At 45.1% G+C, this 23,110-nt stretch overlaps 2 protein-coding genes across 9 annotated transcripts in view; one reads left to right on the top strand and one right to left on the bottom strand.

Annotated features, from left to right (window-relative positions):
* Positions 1–21,088, bottom strand: part of UTP18 (UTP18 small subunit processome component) — a 39,143-nt gene extending 18,055 nt beyond the window's left edge. The window contains exons 1-8 of one of the 2 annotated variants that reach the window (XM_077458899.1): positions 21,069–21,088; positions 17,419–17,651; positions 15,556–15,674; positions 12,341–12,436; positions 8,919–8,989; positions 7,597–7,694; positions 5,561–5,686; positions 2,954–3,128 (exon numbers count right to left, since the gene is read on the bottom strand). In XM_077458899.1, the coding sequence (XP_077315025.1) occupies positions 2,954–3,128; positions 5,561–5,686; positions 7,597–7,694; positions 8,919–8,989; positions 12,341–12,436; positions 15,556–15,674; positions 17,419–17,637 (904 nt within the window). In that variant the 5' untranslated portion in view covers positions 17,638–17,651; positions 21,069–21,088. Of the gene's footprint in view, positions 1–2,953; positions 3,129–5,560; positions 5,687–7,596; positions 7,695–8,918; positions 8,990–12,340; positions 12,437–15,555; positions 15,675–17,418; positions 17,652–20,799; positions 20,975–21,068 lie in introns of those variants that run through there. The other variant, XM_077458898.1, reaches the window with a different exon arrangement.
* A 1,719-nt stretch (positions 21,089–22,807) lies between these two features.
* MBTD1 (mbt domain containing 1) overlaps positions 22,808–23,110 on the top strand; it is an 84,773-nt gene continuing 84,470 nt past the window's right edge. For all 7 annotated transcript variants that reach the window (XM_077458891.1, XM_077458890.1, XM_077458892.1 and 4 more), the window contains exon 1: positions 22,808–22,996. In XM_077458891.1, coding sequence (XP_077315017.1) covers positions 22,976–22,996 — 21 coding nt within the window. In that variant the 5' untranslated portion in view covers positions 22,808–22,975. The remainder of the gene's footprint in view (positions 22,997–23,110) is intronic.

The raw sequence follows: 23,110 nt of genomic DNA, 5'->3' as shown, positions 1-23,110 counted from the left end.
CAGCATAATCGAACCATTTCCACCCCAGCCTGACTGTTGCTGGCCCGCCACTTTCATTTATTGGATTTCAGTTCTTTTAATAATAGAGGATTTCCATAATGGCAATACCTAGGGTGCCTAGGAACGCCCACTCCTCCAGACTGAAACCCACCCATTAAAGGGTAACTAAACCCACAACAGTAAAATCTGTCTGTATATGCAGAATAGCATGCTTGTTATACTCACTGTGGAACTTAAAGAGGAACTGCAGTCCGCTCACAATTTGTAATAAAAACATCTTTGCCATTCTGAAGCTTCCCTCCAAACACTTTGCCTATTTTATATACTGCGATTCTGTAGTTGCCAAATTTGCTGCAGAAATCTCCATCGACTGAGTCTGGCTGCAGACATTTTAACTGGGCAGCTGAAGCTGCTGCCAGTTCACTTCCTGGATTTACAGTATACGTAAGTGGGGGCGGTCAGAAGTGCTTAAGATAAAAACAACTTCAGTGTGCAGAAGCCCACCTCAGCCCCTCTAATACTTACCTGTGCCCCATCTCGATCCAGCGATGTGCACGAGCAGCCTCGGCTGTCCGGGACTCTCCCTTCCGATTGGCGGAGATACAGCAGCGGCGTCTTTGGGCTCGTGCTGCTGTCAGAGACAGTGAGCAAATGAGGAGAGCTGGGGGTGCAAGACCCAAGTCACGGCTCTGTGTCTGAATGGACACAAAGAGCAGCGGCTCCACTCGGGTGCCCCCATAGAAAGCTGGTTGCTGTGGGAGCATTCGGTAAGAGGGAGGGGCCAGGAATGTCAGCAAGGGACCCCAGAAGAGGAGGGTCTGGGCTGTTCTGTGCAAAACCCTTACACAGAGCAAGTATAGCATGTTTTACAATTCGTACAGATTTGCTTTGCCGGGAGGCCGTCAATGAGACTTGGCTGATCACAGATCGGTGTAAGGGTGTCGATCCGACCTGTTACTACGTGATCAGCTGTCAGCCAACAACAGCTGATCACGTGTTGTAAACAGAAAAAAATAAATAGATAAATAACAGAATAAAAATCGGTAATTGTATTTTTTTTTCCTTTCTCCGAGGAGAAAAAAAAATCCGATCACCAGCTCCTGTGTAAGGGACATCGGTCCTGAAGAGGAAGAGGCGAAGCTACCTCATATATGTGCCCACCGGTACCGCCTGCCAGTGCCATGAATCAGTGCCCACCAGTACATAAGTGCCAGCAATCAGTGCCACCTATCAATGCCCACGAGTGCCATCTATCAATGCCCACCCATGGTGCCAATCAGTACCTCATCAGTGTCACCTAGCAGTGGCCCATCACTGCCACCCCAGTGTCACCTATCAATCCCCCTCAGTGCCGCCCATCAGTGCCACCAAATGCCACCTATCAGTGCTGCCTCATCAGTGCAGCCTATCAGTGCCCATCTGCGTAGCCTCATCAGCGTACATCAATGAAGGAGAAAAATTACCCATTTGTAAAATTTATTAAACAAAATATAAAACAGTTTTGTATTTTATTTTATTTTTTTTAATTTGGTCTTTTTTAAATTGGTTTAACAAAAAAAAAAAAAACGCAGAGGTGATCAAATACCACCAAAAGAAAGCTCTATTTGTGGGGGAAAAAAATGATAAAATTTCATTTGGGTGCAGTGTTGTGTCATGAGGGCAAGAGGAATCGCTTGACATCCAGGTTTCAGAGGATATTTGTACTGACACTCACAATGCAGGTCCCCATCTCCAGTGCCGTTCAGAAGCACGCAGGCAAGGGTGGCTCCAGAGGACTCCGCGTAGGCATGGAGCCACTGTACAGCAGGAAAGTTTGTTTAGTGAGCAATTAAGAACTTTTCTAGGATGAAGAAGCGGCATACAAAGCAAGAGCTGATGTCAGCAGCTATAATGCTAATAAAAGTTTAGGGTTTAGTCAGTTAAACAGAGAAATACCAAGTCTGCACACAGTGTTGGGATTACCAATTAACCTCCCTGGCGGTATGATTATTTCAGATTTTAGGTGCTGAAAGCGTTACAATTATTTGGCATGGAAATTTGGCGTTTTATATTGTAGGCCTGCAATTCTTAGGAATAACTCACTTAAATCTGTACAAACCAGAGTCTAAGCAGACATACCGGGTATGATAAAGTTTGAAAAATTAAATCATAAATTATAAGATAATAAATAACTATAAATAATTATACCAAATAATATAACAATAAAAATTATTCAATAATGTAATCAAATCAAAAACACTGAAATTTGCTCAGTTGCAGAATTGTCACTGTCATTACTTTTCAGTATTTGATAGACAGATCTCCCCACAAATCACTATCGCTCAATTCTGCGAGTGATTACAATTTTATTATCGCTGTTTTCTAGCTGGTCTAAAATCATTTATAATGTAAAGGGACAGTTTGGTTGCTATGGACACTCTCCAGTTTCCAGGCATAAAGAACAGTTTTTATAATATAAAACTGCATGCAGGACACTGGACAGACCACTAGGGACAAAGGGGATATGAAATAATTGCATACATCAATGTAATCTGTAAGATTACATTATACAGTATGTAATGTGTAGCGTTTTACTTTTGAATTTGGCGCCGTTCTCCGTCCCCGTGCGTCGCAACGCTCGCAGGGAACGGAGCCCGGCGATGTGATAGATCGAGCGGAGGACGGCTCGCTCGATCCAGGGGGACAAGGTAAGTAACCTCTTCCTGGATTCAGCGATGCGGTCCCGAGTCCCGGCTCGGGGGTTACCGCTAATGGTACAAAATTTTCACCCCGAGCCAGACTCAGGAATACCACCGGGGGGGGGGGGGGGGGGGGTGGGGGTGGAAGGGTTCCATATAGAGTGTAGTCCAAACTGAATGTCACAGATGTACCCTGTAATACATTTTTATTTACGATTTAAAATTTTTAATTTTTTTGCCTTTATTTTTTGCGTTCAGTAAAGAGCCACACTTACCTCTTATTCTGGGAACAGGTATAATACTGCCTCCCATCATGTCGTACACGTAAAACATTTTCTGTCGCAATCCTGTGGCGATTACTTGTTCCCCATCAGCACTGAACCGAGCCTTATAAACTGGAAATTTTTCCAAATGGATGCTTTGAATCTTGGGGTTTAATTTGCCATCAACCTGGAACAACAGTATACACAAATGTGATAGGGTGATCATTTACAAGCAGACTTGCGCTATCGCAATAATTAGCTTGATGGTACCTGTTACTGGCACCCCAATGCATTTAAAGCAGAGCTTCACCAAAAACGGGAAGTTCTGCATTAATGCCCCCTGCCCACTTTCTCTTCAGGAAATTGTTTTTTTTTTGGGGGGGGGGGGGGGGGGTACTTTCCACTGCAATCGCAGCACAAGTTCTCCTCTCCCCCTCCCTCCCTGAAACGCTCTGGGACACATCACAGGTCCCAGAAGACTGCGGGACCACTCACAATGCACAGCGCGGCTCACCCATGTGTAGCGGGCACCTGGCTCTGAAGCTGCAAGCGGTCACAGGTGGGTGCCCACAGTTGGGGGGACAAATGATCGAGGGAAGGCACGGGTAAGGTGAGCACACTGCTGGATACTGCAACAGGCGAGTGTGTTTATAAAAAGTAAGCAGTTACAGTTTTTTTTAGCTGCTGACTAAAGCCTCATACACACGATCGGACTTTGTACAAACTTTCCCGTGGACTTTTGCACAAAGGGCGTTGGCCGTCAGTTTGTATTGCATACACACGATCGGACTTTTTAGGCAACAAACATGAACGTAGTGACGTTTCAACGTACTGACGACACTTCAAATGAGGACGTTCAATTACTCCAGCGCCACCTTTGGTCAACTTCTGTATTGTCGTCTGATCTTTTGCATTGGTTCTGAGCATGCGTGTTTGTACCTTGTACAAAAGTCCGATGGTTTTGCGTACACACGATCAGACTTTGCTCCAACGGACTTATGTTGTCAAAAAGTTTGTCTGTTCGCACAGCCAACAAAAGTCAGATGAAAACCGAAAAAGTTTGTCCGATGGAGCGTACACACGGTCAGATGTTGCTCCAAAACAGCTAATTTGCATGTTTGTTGTCAAAAAGTTTGATCGTGTGTACGAGCCTTTACAGTGGAACTTCAGTCATTTTTTCATCTTTTTTTTTTTCATTTTTCAAAAGCTCTGTTTGTGGGGGGGAAAAAAAATGATAAAAATGTAATTTGGGTACAGCGTCGCATGACCACTGTGGGACAGCGCTGAAAACTGAAAATTGGCTTGGGCAGGAAAGGGGGTGAAAATGCCCTGTATTTAAGTGGTTAAAGTGGACCTTCAGTCATTTTTTCATCTTTCCATCTATTAAATCTTATGCCCTTGTTGTTTTAACTTTGGATAGTAAAACATTTTTTTTTTTTTCTGCCAGTAAATACCTTATACAGCCCACTTCCTGTTTGTATGGTCATTAGCCTAGGCTTATGATATCATGCAGCTCTCTCGCTCAATCTCTTGAAAGTTTGCCATCAGCTTCTTGCTGCTCCCTTGCGGTCCAATCACAGAGTGTTAGCAGGAAGGAGACCTGGCTTGTGTGGATTAATTGCAGCAGAGTCCAGTCAGGTAACTAAGCTGGCTGTGCTGTGTGGTAGGAGTGTGTAAACCTCAGGACTGGATATATATATATATATATATGGAAATACATACCGTATATACTCGAGTATAAGCCGAGATTTTCAGCCCCTTTTTTTAGGCTGAAAGTGCCCCCCTCGGCTTATACTCGAGTCACGCAGATCGGCGACCATTCCACTATTCAAAAGCCGCGCCTCCCTGTCTGTGATAGGCGGAACACTCAATTTCCCAGCAGTCAGTGTTCCGCCTATCACGGACATCCGCTCATTCTCATACTATGGACGAGGATGAGAGGATGTCCGTGATAGGCGGAACACTGACTGCTGGGAAATTGAGTGTTCCGCCTATCACAGACAGAGAGGCGCGGCTTTTGAACAGTGGAATGGCCGCCGTCTGTCAGACGAGGAGGAGAGGTGCGGCGCGGCATGGCACACAGAGGCTGCAGAAGGCAAAGAGACTGGTAGGCTGCGATGGACACAGGCATGGACGGGACACAGGCATGGACGGGACACAGGCATGGACGCATGGACGGGACACAGGCATGGACGCATGGACAGGACACAGGCATGGACGGGACACAGGCATGGACGCATGGACGGGACACAGGCATGGACGGGACACAGGCATGGACACAGGGATGGACGGGACACAGGGATGTAACAGTAGCTGCTGCATGTCTCACCCTCGGCTTATACACGAGTCAATAAGTTTTCCCAGTTTTTTGTGGTAAATTAGGGGCCTCGGCTTATATTCGGATCGACCTATACTCGAGTATATACGGTAGCTTTAGGTTAATAAAACAACTCCTACATTAGGTGTTCCATCTGTGCCTGGAATTCAGCTTTTAAAGGGGAATTGACTAGAACAGCCAGTCTTAGTGCCATGCACATATAAAGATGAATATATGCCAGGAATTCGGACTGCGGATTATTAAACTGGCAGGTTATTACACTACAAGCGCATGCAGCTTACCTGAAACAGTGACACGGAACGGTCAAAGCCGGCTGTCATAATAACTTGTGCAGAGGGATGGAACTGCACTGTGGTGAGCGGCCCTGCAGACTTCCTTTCATGATTAGCATTCAAGCACGTTTTCATCTAAAAGAAATATTGAAAGATTTGTAAATTAAATAGAACTATAGAAAAAAAACTCCCCCCCCCCCCCCCCATTCTGAAAAGGGAGAGTTATAACCGTCAGATAATTTTTTTTTTCTTCTCACTATCTGTGTCTCCTTGGGGAGATTTCCCTTCACTTCCTGTCCCATAGCCACACAGGAAGTGAGAGAGGAAATCCCTGCAAATTAAGGAAATTCCTTGGGGACCCCTCTCGGTCACCAGAATTAGCGTCCCCATTGGAAGATTTCTCCTCTTACTTAAAAAAAAAAAGAACATCAATTTTATTTGGGTACAGCGTCGCACGCCCGCACAATCATCAGTTAAAGTAACGCAATGCTGTATTGCAAAAAAAAAATGGCCTGGTCAGGAAGGGGGTAAATCTTCGAGGACAAGTGGTTAAAGGACCAGTGCACACCATAGAAAAACGCAGTCCAGAGGTGTTCCAGATGCTTTTCTGCCTGCGCGTTTTTGATGCAGTCCAGTGCATTTCCCCCTCCCCATCTTATTTCTCAACCTTATGTGGTTTCTTGATGCGTTTTACAGCATTCCAGTACAGTCCAAGAAAAATGCAACATGTTCTACTTTTTTTTCTGGAACACACTGGAACTGCAAGCACTGCTGGGAACTATGGCATTGGAAACCATATTACCTACTTCCAATGCGTTTATGATGAAAAAAAAAAAAAAAAAACGCACTGGACTGCATGCGGTGTGAACTGGCCCAAAGAGATAAAACATGAGGAACCCGCCCGCAACGTTCTGTACTGGTACGTCACCGCCTGTTTCCAGGTTTAGGGTGAGTGCATTAAAGTCCCCCTCCCCCCACCAACACCCGCTGTGATTGTACACAGCAAGAATCTGTCAGCAGATCCTGGTGTTGTGTCGAATACTGTCCCCCGTCGGATAGTGTCCGCCCTGTACTGCTCTTGCGCAGTACGGAGGACAAGGAGAGAACTGCGCCTGCGGAGTCCAGGCTGAAGCCCCACCATCCAATTGGACAAAGAGTTTGAATAAAAAATTGCTGAGCGTAGCGATGCCGCGCCCGAAGCATGGCGAGCGAAGCGAGGGGCCCTCTTACTAAGTGCTACCGTATGTCCACTTGGATGGTGGGGCTTGAACCTGGACTCTGTTCATCTTCTGAGACTTTCGGAATCTCCTTCTCCTCTGTACTGCGCAAGCGCTGCGCAGTACGGGGCGGACACTATCCGATGGGGGGGGACAGATTTTGTCAGAACACCGGCCTATAATTCATAGCCAGTGACCTGCTGATCGGCTGTATCCAATCACAGCCCAGAGCCCTGTGTACACAATCAACAAGGGTTCTACGTAGGGGGAACGATCTCTCTGTTTCTTCTCCCTGAAAAGAGATGGTTAGTAAAAAGGAGCACACATTACACAAACTAACACTTGTTAGGCACACATTTAACCCCTTGGTTACCGTAGATGTTACCTTCTTCCCAGCCAGTGTCATTAGTACAGTGACAGTGTATAGTATTAGCACTGATCTCTGTATTCGTGTCAGTGGCAGGTAGTCAGTTCCCACCCAGGGTTAGTGTCAGATTGGCCCCTGCACAATCACCAAAATTTTCTTGGATATGTTTTATAAGAGTAAAAAATAGCAATTTTTTTTTTTTTTTACAAATTTTTGGTCTTGGTTTATAGAATAAAAAAAACAGTGGTGAGAAATTACCATCAAAAGAAAGCTCCATTTGTGTTAAAGAAAAAAGAAAAAGAAAAGAAAATCTAAATTTCGTTTGAGGGCAGTGCTGTATGACCGTGCAATTACCGTTAAAGCAGCACAGTGCTGAATAGCACACAATGGTCAGGCCATGAAGAGGGGAAAACCTTCTGGAGCTGAAGTGGTGCAAAGTGTGCCTGATGACATCTTCTTACCTGTAAAATGCCCTTTGGAAGTGAAGTGGACTTTCCTAACATATTGCCAGTTTTACACAACAAGTTGTCCTCATCATCATCTTCACTGTCATCGTCATCTGTGATGGAAATCATTGTTTAACATTAAGCGACTGCAAAAGGTCATTTTTTATTTTTTTTTAAATAACCAATATGTCCATACTTACCTGCTCCGTGCAATGGAATTGCACATAGAGGCCACGAATCTCTTCTTTTCAGGTCCCCCAACGGCGCTCCTGGCCCCTCCCTTCTGTCCATTGCCCCCACGTTAAGCCGCTTCCCATGGGGGCACCCGTGCCTGCTCGCTCCCGAGTCCCGTTGCTGCATCAATTGACACAGACAGCAGGACTCGGCCACCCCCCCCTGCTCCTTTGTCACTGGTTTTGATTGACAGCACCGGAAGCCAATGACCCCCAATGCCCCAGCAAAGTGAGACCTGGAAGGAGAGCTGCAAAAACATGCACGGCGCTGGATCGAATGAGGGCTCGTAACAAAAGAGGAGGGGGGGGGTGAGGGGGGATGCTGACACCTAAACATTTTTACCTTAATGCAAGGAATGTATTAAAATAAAGAAAAAAATTAACAACCACTTTAAACTTGAAATGCCATGGAACTGTCACTGTTGTGAGAGGCATTATCTGTTTTATGAAGACTTTCTTCTTACTAGGCTGCAAACACTTTAACCACTTTACAACCGGCGCATGACGATGTACGTCCATTTTTTGAAGAGGGATAGCAAAGTCCATAAAGACATGGATGAGTGAGCTTGGAGTGGAGGAACTTGACTAGCCTGCACAGGGTCCTGACCTCAAGCCGATAGAACACCTTTGGGATGAATTAAAGCGGAGACAGCAAGCCGGGCCTTCTTGTCCAACATCAGTGCCGGACTTCACAAATGCGCTTCTGGAAGAATGGTCAAACATTCCCATAGACACACTCCTAAACCTTGTGGACAGCCTTCCCAGAATAGTTGAAGCTGTTATAGCTGCAAAGGATGGGCCAACTCAATATTGAACCCTACAGTTCTTCCTCTTCACTTAGGGGTGTACTCTAAAATCGATGTAACCAGTGGTTTAGACATTAATGGCCGTGTGTTGAGTTATTTTGAGGGGACAGCAAATTTACACTGTTATACAAGCTGTACACTCACTACTTTACATTGTAGACAAGTGTCATTTCTTCAGTGTTGTCACATGAAAAGATAGAAGAAAATATTTACAAAAAAAAAAAAAAACTTTTGTGAGATACCGTGTGTACCCAGTAACTGGATTTGAAACAGGTAGAATAGCCATACTGGAGCTCACCTTCTTTAGAAACTCGTTTCTTGGAGTCAGTGGATGCCCAAGAAGGAACCCCGCCCATCGCTTTCTGGAATCTATCAAGATAAAAGCAAAACTACAATAATTCAAACTGAAAAAAAAGTTAGTAAAAGCGTACTCATCATTGCCAATGTAAAAATTAATTTGAATTAACAGGGCAAATTAACAAATCAAAATTACGATGCCCAGCAACACAAGAACTATTAACAAAAATTGCTGTTCTCAAGTTCCCCAAACACTAAGCAACCTGGGTCATATGATCGCTGGGCATTCGGGCATTGTGAACTTTTTACATCTTTTTTTTTTTTTTTTTTTTTTAAACGCAAGAATGCGTTTAAAGTGGTTCTGCACCTTTAAAAAATATATTAAAAGCCAGCAGCTACAAATATTGTAGCTGCTGACTTTTAATAAATGGACACTTACCTGTCCCGGGTTCCAGCGATGTCGGCGGCAGATGACGAGCGATCGCTCGTCTTTCTGCTGCCCCCGCCGCCATCCTCTGTCAGGGAATCGGTAAGTGAAGCGTTGCGGCTTCACTGCCCGGTTCCCTACTGCGCATGCGCGAGTCCCGCTGCGCGTCTCTGCTGGTCCCCGCTGTGTCCTGGGAACTGTGTGTTTCCCAGAACACAACGGGGGGGCATCTGCGGCGGTCTGCGGGGGTCTTGTCCCGGAAGTGGGTGCAGATACCTGGATTATCCAGGTAACTGCACCCCCCTCCCCACTGAAAGGTGCCGATTGTGGCACCGGAGGGGGGAGGGATCAAATGAGCGGAACTTCCACTTCAGGGTGGAGAACCGCTTTAACAATAAGAAAGGCCAAAAAAAAGTACAGGAAGCAGTTCTTCCATATGTAATAGGTAAATATGGCCTCTAAAAACCCGTAATATATACAATTTTTGTTTACATTAAACTGATCTCTTTCATGTGTACAAAAAAAAAAAAAAGAAATCGAAAAATAGCAAAATGGACTTGGAGTTGTATTTTTCTCTTATACATGTCTTTGACCGGTTCCCGGCCGGCTCCTGCACATATACGTCGGCAGAATGGCATGGCTGGGCAAAGTAACGTACCCGTACGTTACTTTTAATTTCCCGCCATGCGCCTGCCAAGAGCTCCGTGACCGTGGTCGCGGGTCCCGCGAACTCGATCGATGCGGGTATACCTGCGATCGTGTCACGGAGCTCAAGAACGGGGAGACGCCGATGTAAATAGCATCTCTCCATTCTGCCAATGACACCACACTGATCGCTGCTCCCTGTCATCGGGAGCATTGATCAGTGTGGTGTCACACACAGCCACGCCCCCAGACAGTTAGAAACACCCCCCCCCCCCCAGGACACATTTAACCCCTACAATTTTATAGCATTGATCGCTGTATTAATGCCAGTGGTCCCAAAAATGTGTCAAAATTGCCAAAATGTTGCAGTCACGATAAAAACCGCTGATCGCCACCATTACTAGTAAAAAAAAAATAAAAAATAATTAATAAAAATGCCATAAAACTATCCCCTATTTTGTAGATGCTATAACTTTTGCGCAAACTTATCAATAAACGCTTATTGCTCATTTTTTACCAAAAATGTGTACAATACGTATCAGCCTAAACTGAGGGAAAAAAAATGGTTTTACATATATTTTTGGGGGATATTTATTATAGCAAGAAATTTTTATATATACACATATATACACATATATACATACATGCTTTTTTTTTCAAAATTGTCGTTTTTTTTTGTTTATAGCGCAAAAAATAAAAAAACTGCAGAGGTGATCAAATACCACCAAGAGAAAGCGCTATTTGTGGGAAAAAAAAGGATGCCAATTTTGTTTGGGAGCCATTGTTAGTTAAAGCGACGCAGTGCTGAATTGCAAAAAAAAAACACTCAGGACGGGGGTAAATCCTTCCTGGGCTGAAGTGGTTAAGGGCCAGTTCCCACTGGTGCAATGTCCAACATCGGATGCGATTTGCAGTGCAAATCACGTGCAATGCGATTTCAGCCATACAGATAGTATGGCTAAATTTGCATCGCATTCTGACCAAACCCGCACAGGACCCTTTTTTGGTCTGCTACAGAATCGGATCGCATTAGTGTTCACACCCATGCAATCCGATTCCTGTCCGAATTTGCAGCACACAGTGCGATATTGTTGGGGCATCATTAACTTTCATTTGATACTCCCAGCAGCTCACATTGGGCAGTGTGAACTGCCGCCGGGAGACACGCGATGCGGGAACCCGCAGTGGATTCGCAGGGTTGCCGCATCGCTGCAGTGTGAAGTGGGATATGTAAACAGATATACTGACAGATCTGCAGGAGACCTTAATTTCCCTGAACCAGAAAGGACAGGCTTTGGAACCCCCCCCTCCCCTGCCCAGACAGGGTGCTAGGATGGTCACCTGCATGCAAAGGAATCAAAAAGTTATGGAAGCCACCATTCCTCAGAGCCTGGAGGGAGCCTACACCCATCTGGTTCACCCATGGCGCAGAAAACATAATAACTGAGGCCATGGTGGAAGTGCCCAGCTTTTAAGCTTTGTGGTCACAGCGTTTCCTGGAAAAAACGGATGGAGCTACTCTTTCTCCAGGTGCTGTCCTGAAAGACGGATTGGGAATGATGTATATACTGAAGTATACTGAAGGTGCGCTGGGACGGTCACATGATCGGCTCCCAGGGCCGGTGTTCTGTCAAAAACTGTCCGGCCATCGGATAGTGTCCGACCCGTACTGCGCAGGCGCAGCGCTTACGCAGTACGGAGGAGAAGGAGACTCTGAAAGTTTCCGAAGAAGAACGGCCCCTGCGCACTGAGTCCAGGTGCAAGCCCCACCATCCAAGTGGACATACAGTAGCACATAGTAACAGGGCCACTCGCCACGCTTCGGCCATGGCCTCGCTTCGGCTATTTTTTATTCTAACTCTATGTCCACTTGGATGGTGGGGCTTGAACCTGGACTCACTACGCAGGCGTCGTTCATCTTCGGAGACCTTCGGTGTCTCTTTGTCCTCCGTACTGCACAAGCACAGTACAGGGCGGACACTACCCGACGGGGGACAGTATTGGACACATCACCGGCTTAAGAGATGACAAGGGACAGCCGTCAATGGATGCCCCATACTAAGCTTATGGGTGACATCATGGCCCAGGCTGTGCAGCTGTTGGCAATCTCTTCAATAAAGCCGATTCTAGGATCCAATCATGTGATCACACCGAATCATCCTCTGAATAGTTAAGTATAGACATCTTTACTTTACAGGGTAACAGGAATAGGGCTTAGAATGGGGGGTGAGAGCAGGTTTATCTCTAGTTAGGATTTGACTGGACTTCTACTTTAACTATTCCTCAATAAAACTTTCCACAGCAAACCAGGGAAAGTTCTGGTAGGCAATGGATGTCATTTATTCACATACTCGTCTTGAAGTCTTGATTGAAGCTTTTCTCTGCTTAGGGACTTCTCCACTTTACTCTTCATGATGTCTTTCCGATAACGATGTGTCATCTCAACACTGCAGACATAGATAAAAAATATTGAAGATCAGCCTTTGTTTTAGATTCACAATAGGGATTTACAATATTATTACAACAAACAAATTAATATTAGAGACATGAAATATTTCTCAGCTATCCCTGAGAACTAGAAAACACTACTTATTAAGAAGAAGAGGAAGGGGAGGGGGGGGTTGTTCTGTAGTACTGTGCTAGGGTGACATTGCTCCTCTATAGATACAGTATAGTGAGTGAGTGTTGTCACTCAGGGACAAGGTGTGTTATTGGCAGGACCACCAATAAAGAAATAAAAGGAAAAAATGAACAGAGTTACGAAATATTATTTTTGTCCATAGGTTAAGATACACTAAGTGTTTGTTACATTAAAAAAAAAAAAATTGGCCCCCCGTATCACCTGAAATACCCGGTTGATCTTGCCTGTTTCTGCCTTGCCCCCTGTAAACTGACCACGGTATATTATGGCTGCCGAGCCCTGACACCGTGGTCCATGCCGCTCTCTCCTTGTGCCAGATGACTTGTCTCGTCTCCGCCCCCTCCTGTAGTTTTTTGCAGGCAACATGTAGTGGGCGGAGCTTGCTAGGCCCCTCCTAGAGCTACAGAGAGCATTAAAAAAAATTGATAAGTGTTTTAATTCCTCCTCACTCTATCCACAAACCAGTAAAATAGTTTTAGCTTCAATACTCTTGAGACCCTAAATGCTACCTACATTGCACACACGTGAGCTCAAAGTGTACAGGAACACAAAAATATGCACTGTGGTACCATCTGGTGCTGACCGTGTGTTCTTGTGCAACAGTGGCACTGGATGCACTTGTGAAGATACACTATATGGCCAAAGGTTTGTGGACATCAGACCAACCAATACAGCTACTATACGACCAAACCTATGTTGAAACTCCCCCAAATTACTGAATTCAGGTGTCTCCGGTGAAAGGCACTGTTAAAAAGGGATGCTAAAAGGAAGAAGATTAAACAAAAAAAACAAAAAAAAAAAAAAAACATGTTATACTTACCTGCTGTGTGCAACAGTTTTGCACAGAGCAGCCCTGATCCTTCTCTTCTGGGTTTCCCCGCCAGTGCTCAGAGCTCCTTCCCCCTTCTGAGTGCCCTATAGCAAGCACTTGCTATGAGGGCACAGGTGCGCTTGTTTCCGAGCCCTGCTCTGTGTGTCCATAAAGACCCACAGAATTTGGCTCAGCCCCGCCCCCCCCCCTTCTCCCTCCTCACTGGCTATGATTGATAACAGGGGGCGCCAATAGCTCCCGCTGCTGTGTCTGAGCCAATAAGGAGGCAGAGACCCAGGATAACAGCTGCTCTCATGCACAGGTAAGGCTCAGGTAAGTATTAGGTAGGTAAGGATGGGATGGGGAGAACTGTGCACAGAAGTTTTTTTTTACCTTCATGCATAAAAAGGTAAAAAAAATAAAAAAAATAAAAAACACACTATAATTCTACAACACACAGACATTTTAGAAATTTGTGCAACTCCAACCTTGTTACAACAGTCTAGAGAAGGTTCTATTCCGTTCCAGCATGACGGTGTTGCCCTGTTTACATAGCCAGCTCCATAAAGACATGGTCTGATGAGTTTGGGGTGGATGACCTGGAGCCCAGATTTCAACCCTACTGAACACATTTGAGATGAATTGAAACATCAACTTCAAGCCTTGTGTTCTCATCCTCATATATGCTCTTGTGGCTGAATGGGCACAAATTCCAAAAAGACACATTCTACAACCTTCCCAGAGGAGAGGAGAGTATCGTATGTTTTTGGGATGGGATGTCTAACAAGCTTATAGAGGTGTAGACAAAAGATATATATAGATGAGGTTTTGATCAAAAGGTAATAATTAAAAAGGTACCACATCCCAGTTAATGAATATTTAAAGATATGGGGAAGAAGCAAGCAGGGGACTGGAGGGTAACCAACCCCCGGGATTTTTAAGACGGTACCAAATGTCACAGACAATAAATAAAATCAATATAGTTTTATTAAATGTACAAAAACATTTCCAAAAGAGGAAAGATTTTCATGTAAACAGAATATAACAAATCCAAGTATACAAAAGCTGGTGCAGAATCATACAGAACTCCACATGTTACCACAATTGAGACCAGAGCAGATACGCTACTTCAATAAATTGAACATGTGCTTCGAATTTTGCGGGACACATTTAATGTTTAAAAAAAAATAATTTTTAATTGATTATTTTTTGTATATTTCCAGTTTTTCTATATATCGGTGCACGCTGCAATGTCCTGAAGAAGCTCAGAAGAGCGAAACATGTAGAAAGAAAAAAATGCAGCATAAATAATATACAAATGTGGTAACATGTGGAGTTCTGTATGATTCTGCACCAGCTTTTGTATACTTGGATTTGTTATATTCTGTTTACAGGAAAATCTTTCCTCTTTTGGAAATGTTTTTGTACATTTAATAAAACTATATTGATTTTATTTATTGTCTGTGACATTTGGTACCGTCTTAAAAATCCCGGGGGTTGGTTACCCTCCAGTCCCCTGCTTGCTTCTTCCCCATATCTTTAAATACTTATAGAGGTGTAATGGTGAGGTGTCCACGAACTTTGCTAGGGTCAGCAGGAATCTGGAACAACCAACCAGAAATAAGCTTCAGTAGAATCCTAAATTCTTGTTAGAATTTAAGTAAAACCAGGCGTCATTAGTATTCATAGTTTCATAGTTAGTAAGGTTGAATAAAGACATCAGTCCATCCAGTTCAACCTGAGTGAGTGTCTACAATTGTCCCTATCCCTGTACATTGCACACCACTCACATTAGTCCCAACCCTCAAGGAGCCCACAAGCCAAGGTCCCCATTCCTATACTAGGGCCAATTTTGGACAGAAGCCAATTAACCTACCTGCATGTCTTTGGAGTGTGGGAGGAAACCAGAGTACCCAGAACCCACGCAGGCACAGGGAGAACATGCAAACTCCAGGCAGGTGGTGTCGTGGTTGGGATTCAAACCAGTGACCCTTCTTACTGCTAGGTGAGAGTGCTAACCACTACACCACTGTGCCGCCCCGTATTGTACTATGTAAGTTAAAATAAGTCTAAGCATTAGGTCTAAACAGACAAGCTCCCTCATTGTAACCCACCTTTCTTCCAACTCATCATCTTCATCAACCCAAACCGGCTTCTTGGTTAATGTGGTTTTCTTTCCATGTTCATCATCGGAGTCGCTCTCCAGAAGATCTGCGCTGACATCAACTCTGGTCTGCAATACACAAAAAAAAAAATGTCTTACAGAAATTCTGAGCATTCCGACAGACTCAAATCAAACCTGTGTAGAGAGCCAAGGCAGATTCTTACTTCTAAGCCCTTGTACACGCGGTCAGAAATTCCGCCGGAAAATGTCCGATCGGACCGCGTTGGTGGATAATCCGACCGTGTGTGGGCGCTCCATCTGACTTTTTCCGTCGGAATGTCCGACCAACAAAGTTTGAGAGCTGGATATAAAATTTTCCGACAACATGACTTTGTCCAATCGTTTGTAGAGAATTCCAATCGGACAAAGTGCCACACATGCTCAGATCAAATTAGGAGACCAAAGCTATTGGCTACTAGCCTCAACGTAGTTCTGTCGTAACGAACGAAAGTCATCACGTTCTGAACGATCGGATTTTCCGACAACTTTGTCCGACCGTGTGTATGCAACACCAGTTTCGGACAAAATCCGTTGGAAAAAATCCAACGGATTTTGTTGTCGGAATGTCCGACCGTGTATACAAGGGCTTACAGCACAAAAATATACAAGGCCAGGTTCTCACGGACTTCAGCTGGTATAAGAGCAGTGCGAACAGCAATCTTCGACCAAGCATTTGCCGTGCTTTCAGCAAGCTTTGAACCATTCAACTCCAGTTTGCAAATGTTGAGGGGAAAATCCAATTGCCTCTCGGGGGATCGGGAAGGAATTTTTTTTCCCCTGCTGTAGCAAATTGAAGCATGCTGTGCTGGGGTTTTTCGCCTTCCTCTAGATCAACTGTGGGTGAAGAATTGTGTATATGGGATTGTATTTTTAGTTTTTTGGTTGAACTAGATGGACTTGTGTCTTTTTTCAATCTGACCAACTATGTAACTATGGTCAGAGCCCTGAAATCTATGACGAAACGCGTAGAGTGGAGCCAACGTTCATGACTTCATTGCACATCTTCTAGTCCAGAAACAGTCCGCTTGATTCCTGGGACTTATGTTTGTAGAGCAGGGGGTCTCAAACACCCTCCAGCTGTTGTAAAACTACAAATCCCATCATGCCTCTGACTTTGGGAGTCATGTTTGTAACTGTCAGCCTCGCAATGCAACATGGGCCTTGTAGTTTTGCAACAGCTGGAGGGCCGCCAGTTTGAGAACCCCTGCTATAGGCGGCGTTTATACACATACTTGTGAGTATTTCAGCCGTTTTAATAATCTTTTATCCATAGGATTTTACACTATACGGAATCGTTGGCTTACTTTTCATGAACCTTTTGGGGGCTTTGGAGGGAGCCATTAGAGACCTGTATATGTGGAACCTTACATTTAATTTCGGAAGATCCCTTGTATACAAGTGCATGTTTTCTAATTGATCATAGATAGCTGCGTTGTAGTGTTTATCCATATCCCTCTACACCTGTCAATCAAATGTCAAATTCTCATTTCCTGCATAAATGAATCCAAGTGTAAGGCTCAGTTCACACATATGCGGCCGTGGTTTTAACGTGGGAGTCTGGTGCGGTTCTGTTCACTGGTTCAGGTGCCATTTAGGTGCAAAGTTTTACCTGAAATCACACCTGAACTGGCCCCAAAATAGCACAGGACCCTTTTAATAACCGCAATGCAGCCACCCCGCACATGAGTGAACCGGCTCCATTGAAAGCCAGTCCGATTCACATGTTATGCGAATTGGACGCGGTTAAGACGCATCCAGTTGGCACGGATGTGAACCGAGTCTAATAAACGCGGTAGCCACTACAAAGAAATACCTTTCTATCGCCCATGAGCCTTTCCACAAACTCATCCTGGCCACCAAAGACCAAGTCTTCCAAACATTTCTCTACATCCGACTTCTCATTTAGAACCTTCAGGTTTTTGGCTCTCAGCTCTTCCTCACTGAAGGCTTCTTTCTGGCTGGAATTCTCTAGTTGCCTTTTCCTCCGTGGAGAGGTTTGCTCCTTGGTGTTTTTATCCTTGGCAGACTGCATTTTCCTTGTAAGAGCTTAAAGAAAGAAAAAAAATTAACCACCTGTAATAAACCCTTCATTATCAGGCCATTTTTCAGTGCCGTTTTAGTTTGACTGACAATTACTCCGTCATGCAACATTGTTTTTGAGACAGACAGAACTTCCTCTAGGTCAGGGATATGCAATTAGCGGACCTTCAGCTGTTGTAGAACTACAAGTCCCATGAGGCATAGCAAGACTTTGACAGCCACAAGCATGACACCCAGAGGCAGAGGCATGATGGGACTTGTAGTTTTGCAACAGCTGGAGGTCGGCTAATTGCATATCCCTGCTCTTGGTGGTAGTTAAAGTGGAAGTAAACCCTTCTATCGTTTTCAGTCAATGAAGCTGCCATCTTGGCCTCTAATGGGTTTTTTTTTTTGTTTGTTTTTTAAACAAAAAGGAACTGTAAATGTTGAAAAGAAACCTGTATTCCCTGAAGTCGGCCCTAGATGAATTGAAATTTGGATGGTTAAGCCGGCAGCACTTCGTACCACCAGAAAGAATCCATCGTCACATTCTGTGTGGCTGTGTGAATCTCTTTCATGAGTGGCGGTCTTTACTGCACTTCTGAAAAGCCATTCACAGTCAATCGCTTTTCAGGCGGTGGTAAACGTGGAACGTTAAAGTGATTCTAAAGATTGTAATAATTTAAAAAAAATAAGTACGGGAATCTGCTTTTTTTTTTTTTTTGCAGATTCATACTTACCCTAGGTGGATGCAGCATCGGTGCACTGCATCTGTCCCGTGATGGCTCTAACACTGAGAACCGAGCGATCAAACATCACTGATCAGAGAGCAGAGGGTTGGTGACTGTCAGTCATCGGCTCTCTGCTCTGCCCTCCTTCGCTCACCGGAGCAGCAATGGGCTCCCTGAGAGGCCTGGCCCAAGCTCTGTGACGCCAGCAGCACTTCATCCCGCTGTCTGCTGAAAACAAACTGGACTCCTGTGATCCACATGAGAAGTACAGCCAAATGAGCTCAGGCTGGACACACACAGAGCGCAGCTCGCCCCCCCCCCCCCCCCACCCCGCTCTCTCCTTATTGGCTCTCTGGCTGTGAGTGACACCAGCCAACTCTAATGGCTCCTGCTGCTGTTTGAGCCAATGAGGAGAGGGAGACCTGCTGCTCTCATGCACATTGCTGGATCGAGATGTGGCCTAGGTAAATATAAAGGGGAATGGGGGGGGGGGGAGCAGCACCCAGAAAGTTTTATACCTAAAAGCATAGAATGCATTAAGGTACTTTAGCAGTGGAACTTAAGTATAAACATTGTAACAATTTGTCCTTTAGATCAAAAGAATAAACTTAGGTTTGTAAATGAGGGAAGTTTAAATACTTAAAGTGGTTGTAAACCCTTACAAACCACTTTGACCTACAGGTAAGCCTAGATTAAGGCTTACCTGTAGGTCCAAGAAATATCTCCTAAACCGACACGGTTTGGGAGATATTTAGTAAAAGACAGTGACAGCTGTCTACTACGCATGCGCCGTAGACAGCAGCACGCAGGCGCACTATCGCCGTTAGCAGCATGCCGCTGCTAACAGCTATATGCCGTTAGTGGTGGCTCCCGTGCGCATGCGCGGGAGTGACGTCATCGCTGCTCCGACGCTGTGAGTGGCCAGAGCAGCGATATCCGGAAGAAGATGGATGCTCTGGACTACAGGGGACAGCGGTGACATCGCTGGCTCCTGTGTCAGGTAAGTGACACATAATGGACTACTATGTGATGCGATGCATAGTAGCCCATTATGCTTTACCTTTGCAGGGAGACAGAGGAAGTAAACCCATCAGGGTTTACTTCCTCTTTAAAAGAAAGGGGGAAAAAATCCGGGCAGTCTGCCAAGAATCACAACATTCTTTAGCAGTGGAACTTAAAGTATAAACATTGTAACAATTTGTCCTTTAGATCAAAGGAATACACATATATTAGTAGAGACCTTAGAGAATAAAATGGTGGTTGTTGCAATATTTTATATCACACTGTATTTGCGAAGCAATCGTTCAAATGCAATTTTTTGGTAAAAAGTTACACTTTAATGAATTAAAAAAAAAACGAAACCAGTAAAGTTAGCCCAATTTTTTTTTTTCAATAATGTGAAAGATTGTACGCCGCGAGAATTGTGATCTTTTTATTCTAAGCAAAATAATTGTGATTCTCATTTAAGCCAGAATCGTGCCGCTCTACATTAAGGTAAAGAAAACCTTCTGCCTTTAGAACTTTACAAAAAACAGGTGGCAAACAGACAAGATTATGGGCACTGTTGATCAGCAGTCCCCTGTGTTGGTTTGCTGGTTATCAGCTCTCCTCTGGCACTGTCAGCGTGAGGAGAGGATTGCCAATAACCAGCAAATCCTGTTTACACTGTGATTGGACACAGCTGATCATGTGGTAAAGAGCCGCCGTGATTGGCTCTTTACCGTGACCCCAGACCACTGCCGATGTGCACTGTAGGGGGTAGGAGGAAGTTATATGACGGCCTCTCCAAGCTGTAGTCATCATTCTGCTATAGCGTGGTCGTGAACAGGTCAAACTAATCCCTGGTGATCCTGCCACAAAGGTCCTTACTCAGGCACATCCTGATATAAGGTGGCAACACTCTGTCCTTCTCCCAATTGTGCTTTTACGTTGTCACCAGGGATGATGAGCTCAGGTGTGATCCGCTCCTAGTCCGCCCCCACCGGAGCGAGCCACAGGGAAGCCGTCATTGGAATTCCCGGCAGACCTATGTATACACGGCCCTTGTACAGAACGCCTTGGACGCTCACGATTGGTCGGTTACAATGATGGCTTCCTTGTGTCTCGCTCAGGTGGGGGCGGACGAGGAGCCTAACACACCTCAGCCATCGCTCGTCACCACATGGATACCCAATGGGGACTACAAACGTGGCTCCAAGCAATACCACACCGCCATTACTGGACTGCATGTGGCTGCAAAGAGGATGTAGGAGATCAGCAACACTGACATGCAACAAAGGAGGGGAAGAAAGATGAAAACAAGGGTTTTATTAGGGAATACAATGTGCAGGATACACAGGACATTAACACACTACATCTATTTATGTTCAATGTAGCCAGAACTCAGGAACCCCACCCCACAGGACAGCAGCTGACTGGTTGCTCCTGGCAACCTCCGCACTCACCTCCCTGATACGCACGTGGAGCTTCCTGTTGCTTCTTCCTACAGAGCGGAACCACGCCCCCCACCACCAATCAGGGATGCCGAGCACTTCCTCTCCTTACCAGTCCCCGCCCAGCCTCGGCTCCCGGTTACTCACATACTCTACTCTAGGGTGCAGAGCGCACGCATGCCCCTTACACACTTCCGGCCTTACTGTTTCAAGCACCGCCCTCTCGGCTACAACTAACACTCCGTTTCCGGTACTACCCATCACAGTTCAACACCCCCTACCTCTGGCCGCAGTGTGCCAAACCAGGTCCAACGTCCCGCCCTTCTCGGTACAACCCGTGCCCCATTCCCGGTGTAGATTATTTGCACACAATTGTGTCCAGTTCGGCCCCGCAACAGGTGTTTTCGTCAGATTAGGCGACCCGTCAGAATATGTAACGGAAGTGACGGTCAGTCGCCGCCATCTTGCTACACCCAGGACTCTTCCACAATAAGGAAACAGCCAGAAGGGGTCAAGCGGACATCTTGTTACACCCAGCGGTGTTTTTTTTGTCCATAAATGTTTTAGTTTATCAAGAGAACATCATTTTTAACAGCAAACAGAGCTTATAAGGTCAAATACAGTGCTTAGAACGCTGTATGAATGTTTAGATGTGGAATTTTAAAAGACGCAACGTAGAGTTGCCACCTCATCCCTTTAAACCCGAACACCTTTGAATTACACAGGTTCTGAGGCTAATTAAATGCAGGTAAGGCACTAATTGAGTTTAATTACCACCTTACCAGCCACAGAACCTGTGTAATTAATATGTGTTCGGGTTTAAAGGGATGAGGTGGCAACCATACGCAACACACCTGCTGAGCTCACAGGTTTGCCAATCTGACAGAAGTTCGCCGCTTTTAAAATTCAACATCTAAGCAGTCAGACAGAGTTCTAAGTGCTGTATTTCACCATATAAACTCACTTTACTGTTAAACATAAGTGTAATTACAGTGTGAACCCATTTGGGGTAGGCTGGATTGGACCATAAATATTTGAACGAAACCTATTTTATATGCCTTTACAATGTTTTTTTTTTTTTATTACAATGATATGTAACATTTGCAACAATCTTAATTGTTATGTTCTCTTTTGATAAAATAAAAAATTTATGGATTAAAAAAAAAAAAAAAAAAGTAAATAATATAATACAAAACTATAATAATACAAAACTCCAGTGAGTGTAAAAAGATGTCCGCGTCCCCCCTTCTCAGTGTATCCTTACAGTGGAGGAGTGCGGGGTGTAGCAAGATGGCGACAAAACGTCACTTCCGTTACATATTCTGACGGGTCACCTAATCTGATGAAACACCGAATCTGACGAAAACACCTGAGCGCCACTTATGAGTTGTGTTTATTTGAATATTTGTTACAATAAAGATCGAATTGAAAAAAAAAAAGTTGTAGTGGAGGACACATGTTTCCTGTCACATGGCGGGGTTGGTCTGGCTGCAGACTAGAGTTACGGAATAACCAGAATGTTTGTTTGGAATGTTTATTACATTAAAGTTCATATAAAAAAAGTGACCTCCACTTCCTCGCGTTATGTTTCATTAAAGTTAATAAAAAAAGAAACATGACTTCCACTTCCTCGCGTTATGTTTCATTAAAGTTAATAAAAAAAAAAAAAAAGAAACGTGACCCTACACTTCCTCTATTTCCTCGAATTATGTTACATTAAAGTTCATTACAAAAAAAAAAATTCAGTGGAGGTCACATGTTTCCTGTCAATTGACATTCCCCCACTTATACCTCCTTTGCGCCCAGATTCGCTCCACTAAAAAATAGCCCCGCCTTACGCGCTAGGTACGCCTCTGTCACGCCCCTTTTCCGTCCTAGTTACGCCTTTCCTTACGCCCCCCCTTCTTCTGAGCCAATGCCCGCCCAACTTCCGCCCTCACTGCGCCTCCTTCCCGCCCTTTTTTACGGCAAGCCCCGCCAACCTTCCGCCGGAAGTGGGTGGAGCGCGACTGACAGGTGCCAATGAGCGGCCTCGGGGCGCGCAGGCGCGGCGAGGGGGGAGAGCTGCTGGGTTTTGTTGATGTTGTGCTAGAGTTCATTGTTTTCAGGCTGAGCTGGGATCACGTTGCCGTGTGCGGTGAGGCTGAAGCGCCGGGGGGAGCGTGCAGGGGAGCCCAATGAGGGTCTGATGGAAAAGGCCAAGGAGCTGGTGAGTGGTGCAGGCCTGAGGTGTGGTGGGGGGAAGGGAGGGGGGCTTTGTTGTCAGTGTTGGGCTGCAGTGAGGCCTGGCTGTGGGGGGGGGGTCCTGTTCCCTGACACCCCC

Source organism: Lithobates pipiens, unplaced genomic scaffold, assembly GCF_037356315.1.
Source record: "Lithobates pipiens isolate NorthernLeopardFrog02 unplaced genomic scaffold, aLitPip1_a1.2 Scaffold_28, whole genome shotgun sequence".
Classification (NCBI taxonomy): domain Eukaryota; kingdom Metazoa; phylum Chordata; class Amphibia; order Anura; family Ranidae; genus Lithobates; species Lithobates pipiens.
The sequence above is the reverse complement of the archived record's forward strand: the minus strand, read 5'-3'. Positions and strand labels throughout refer to the sequence as shown.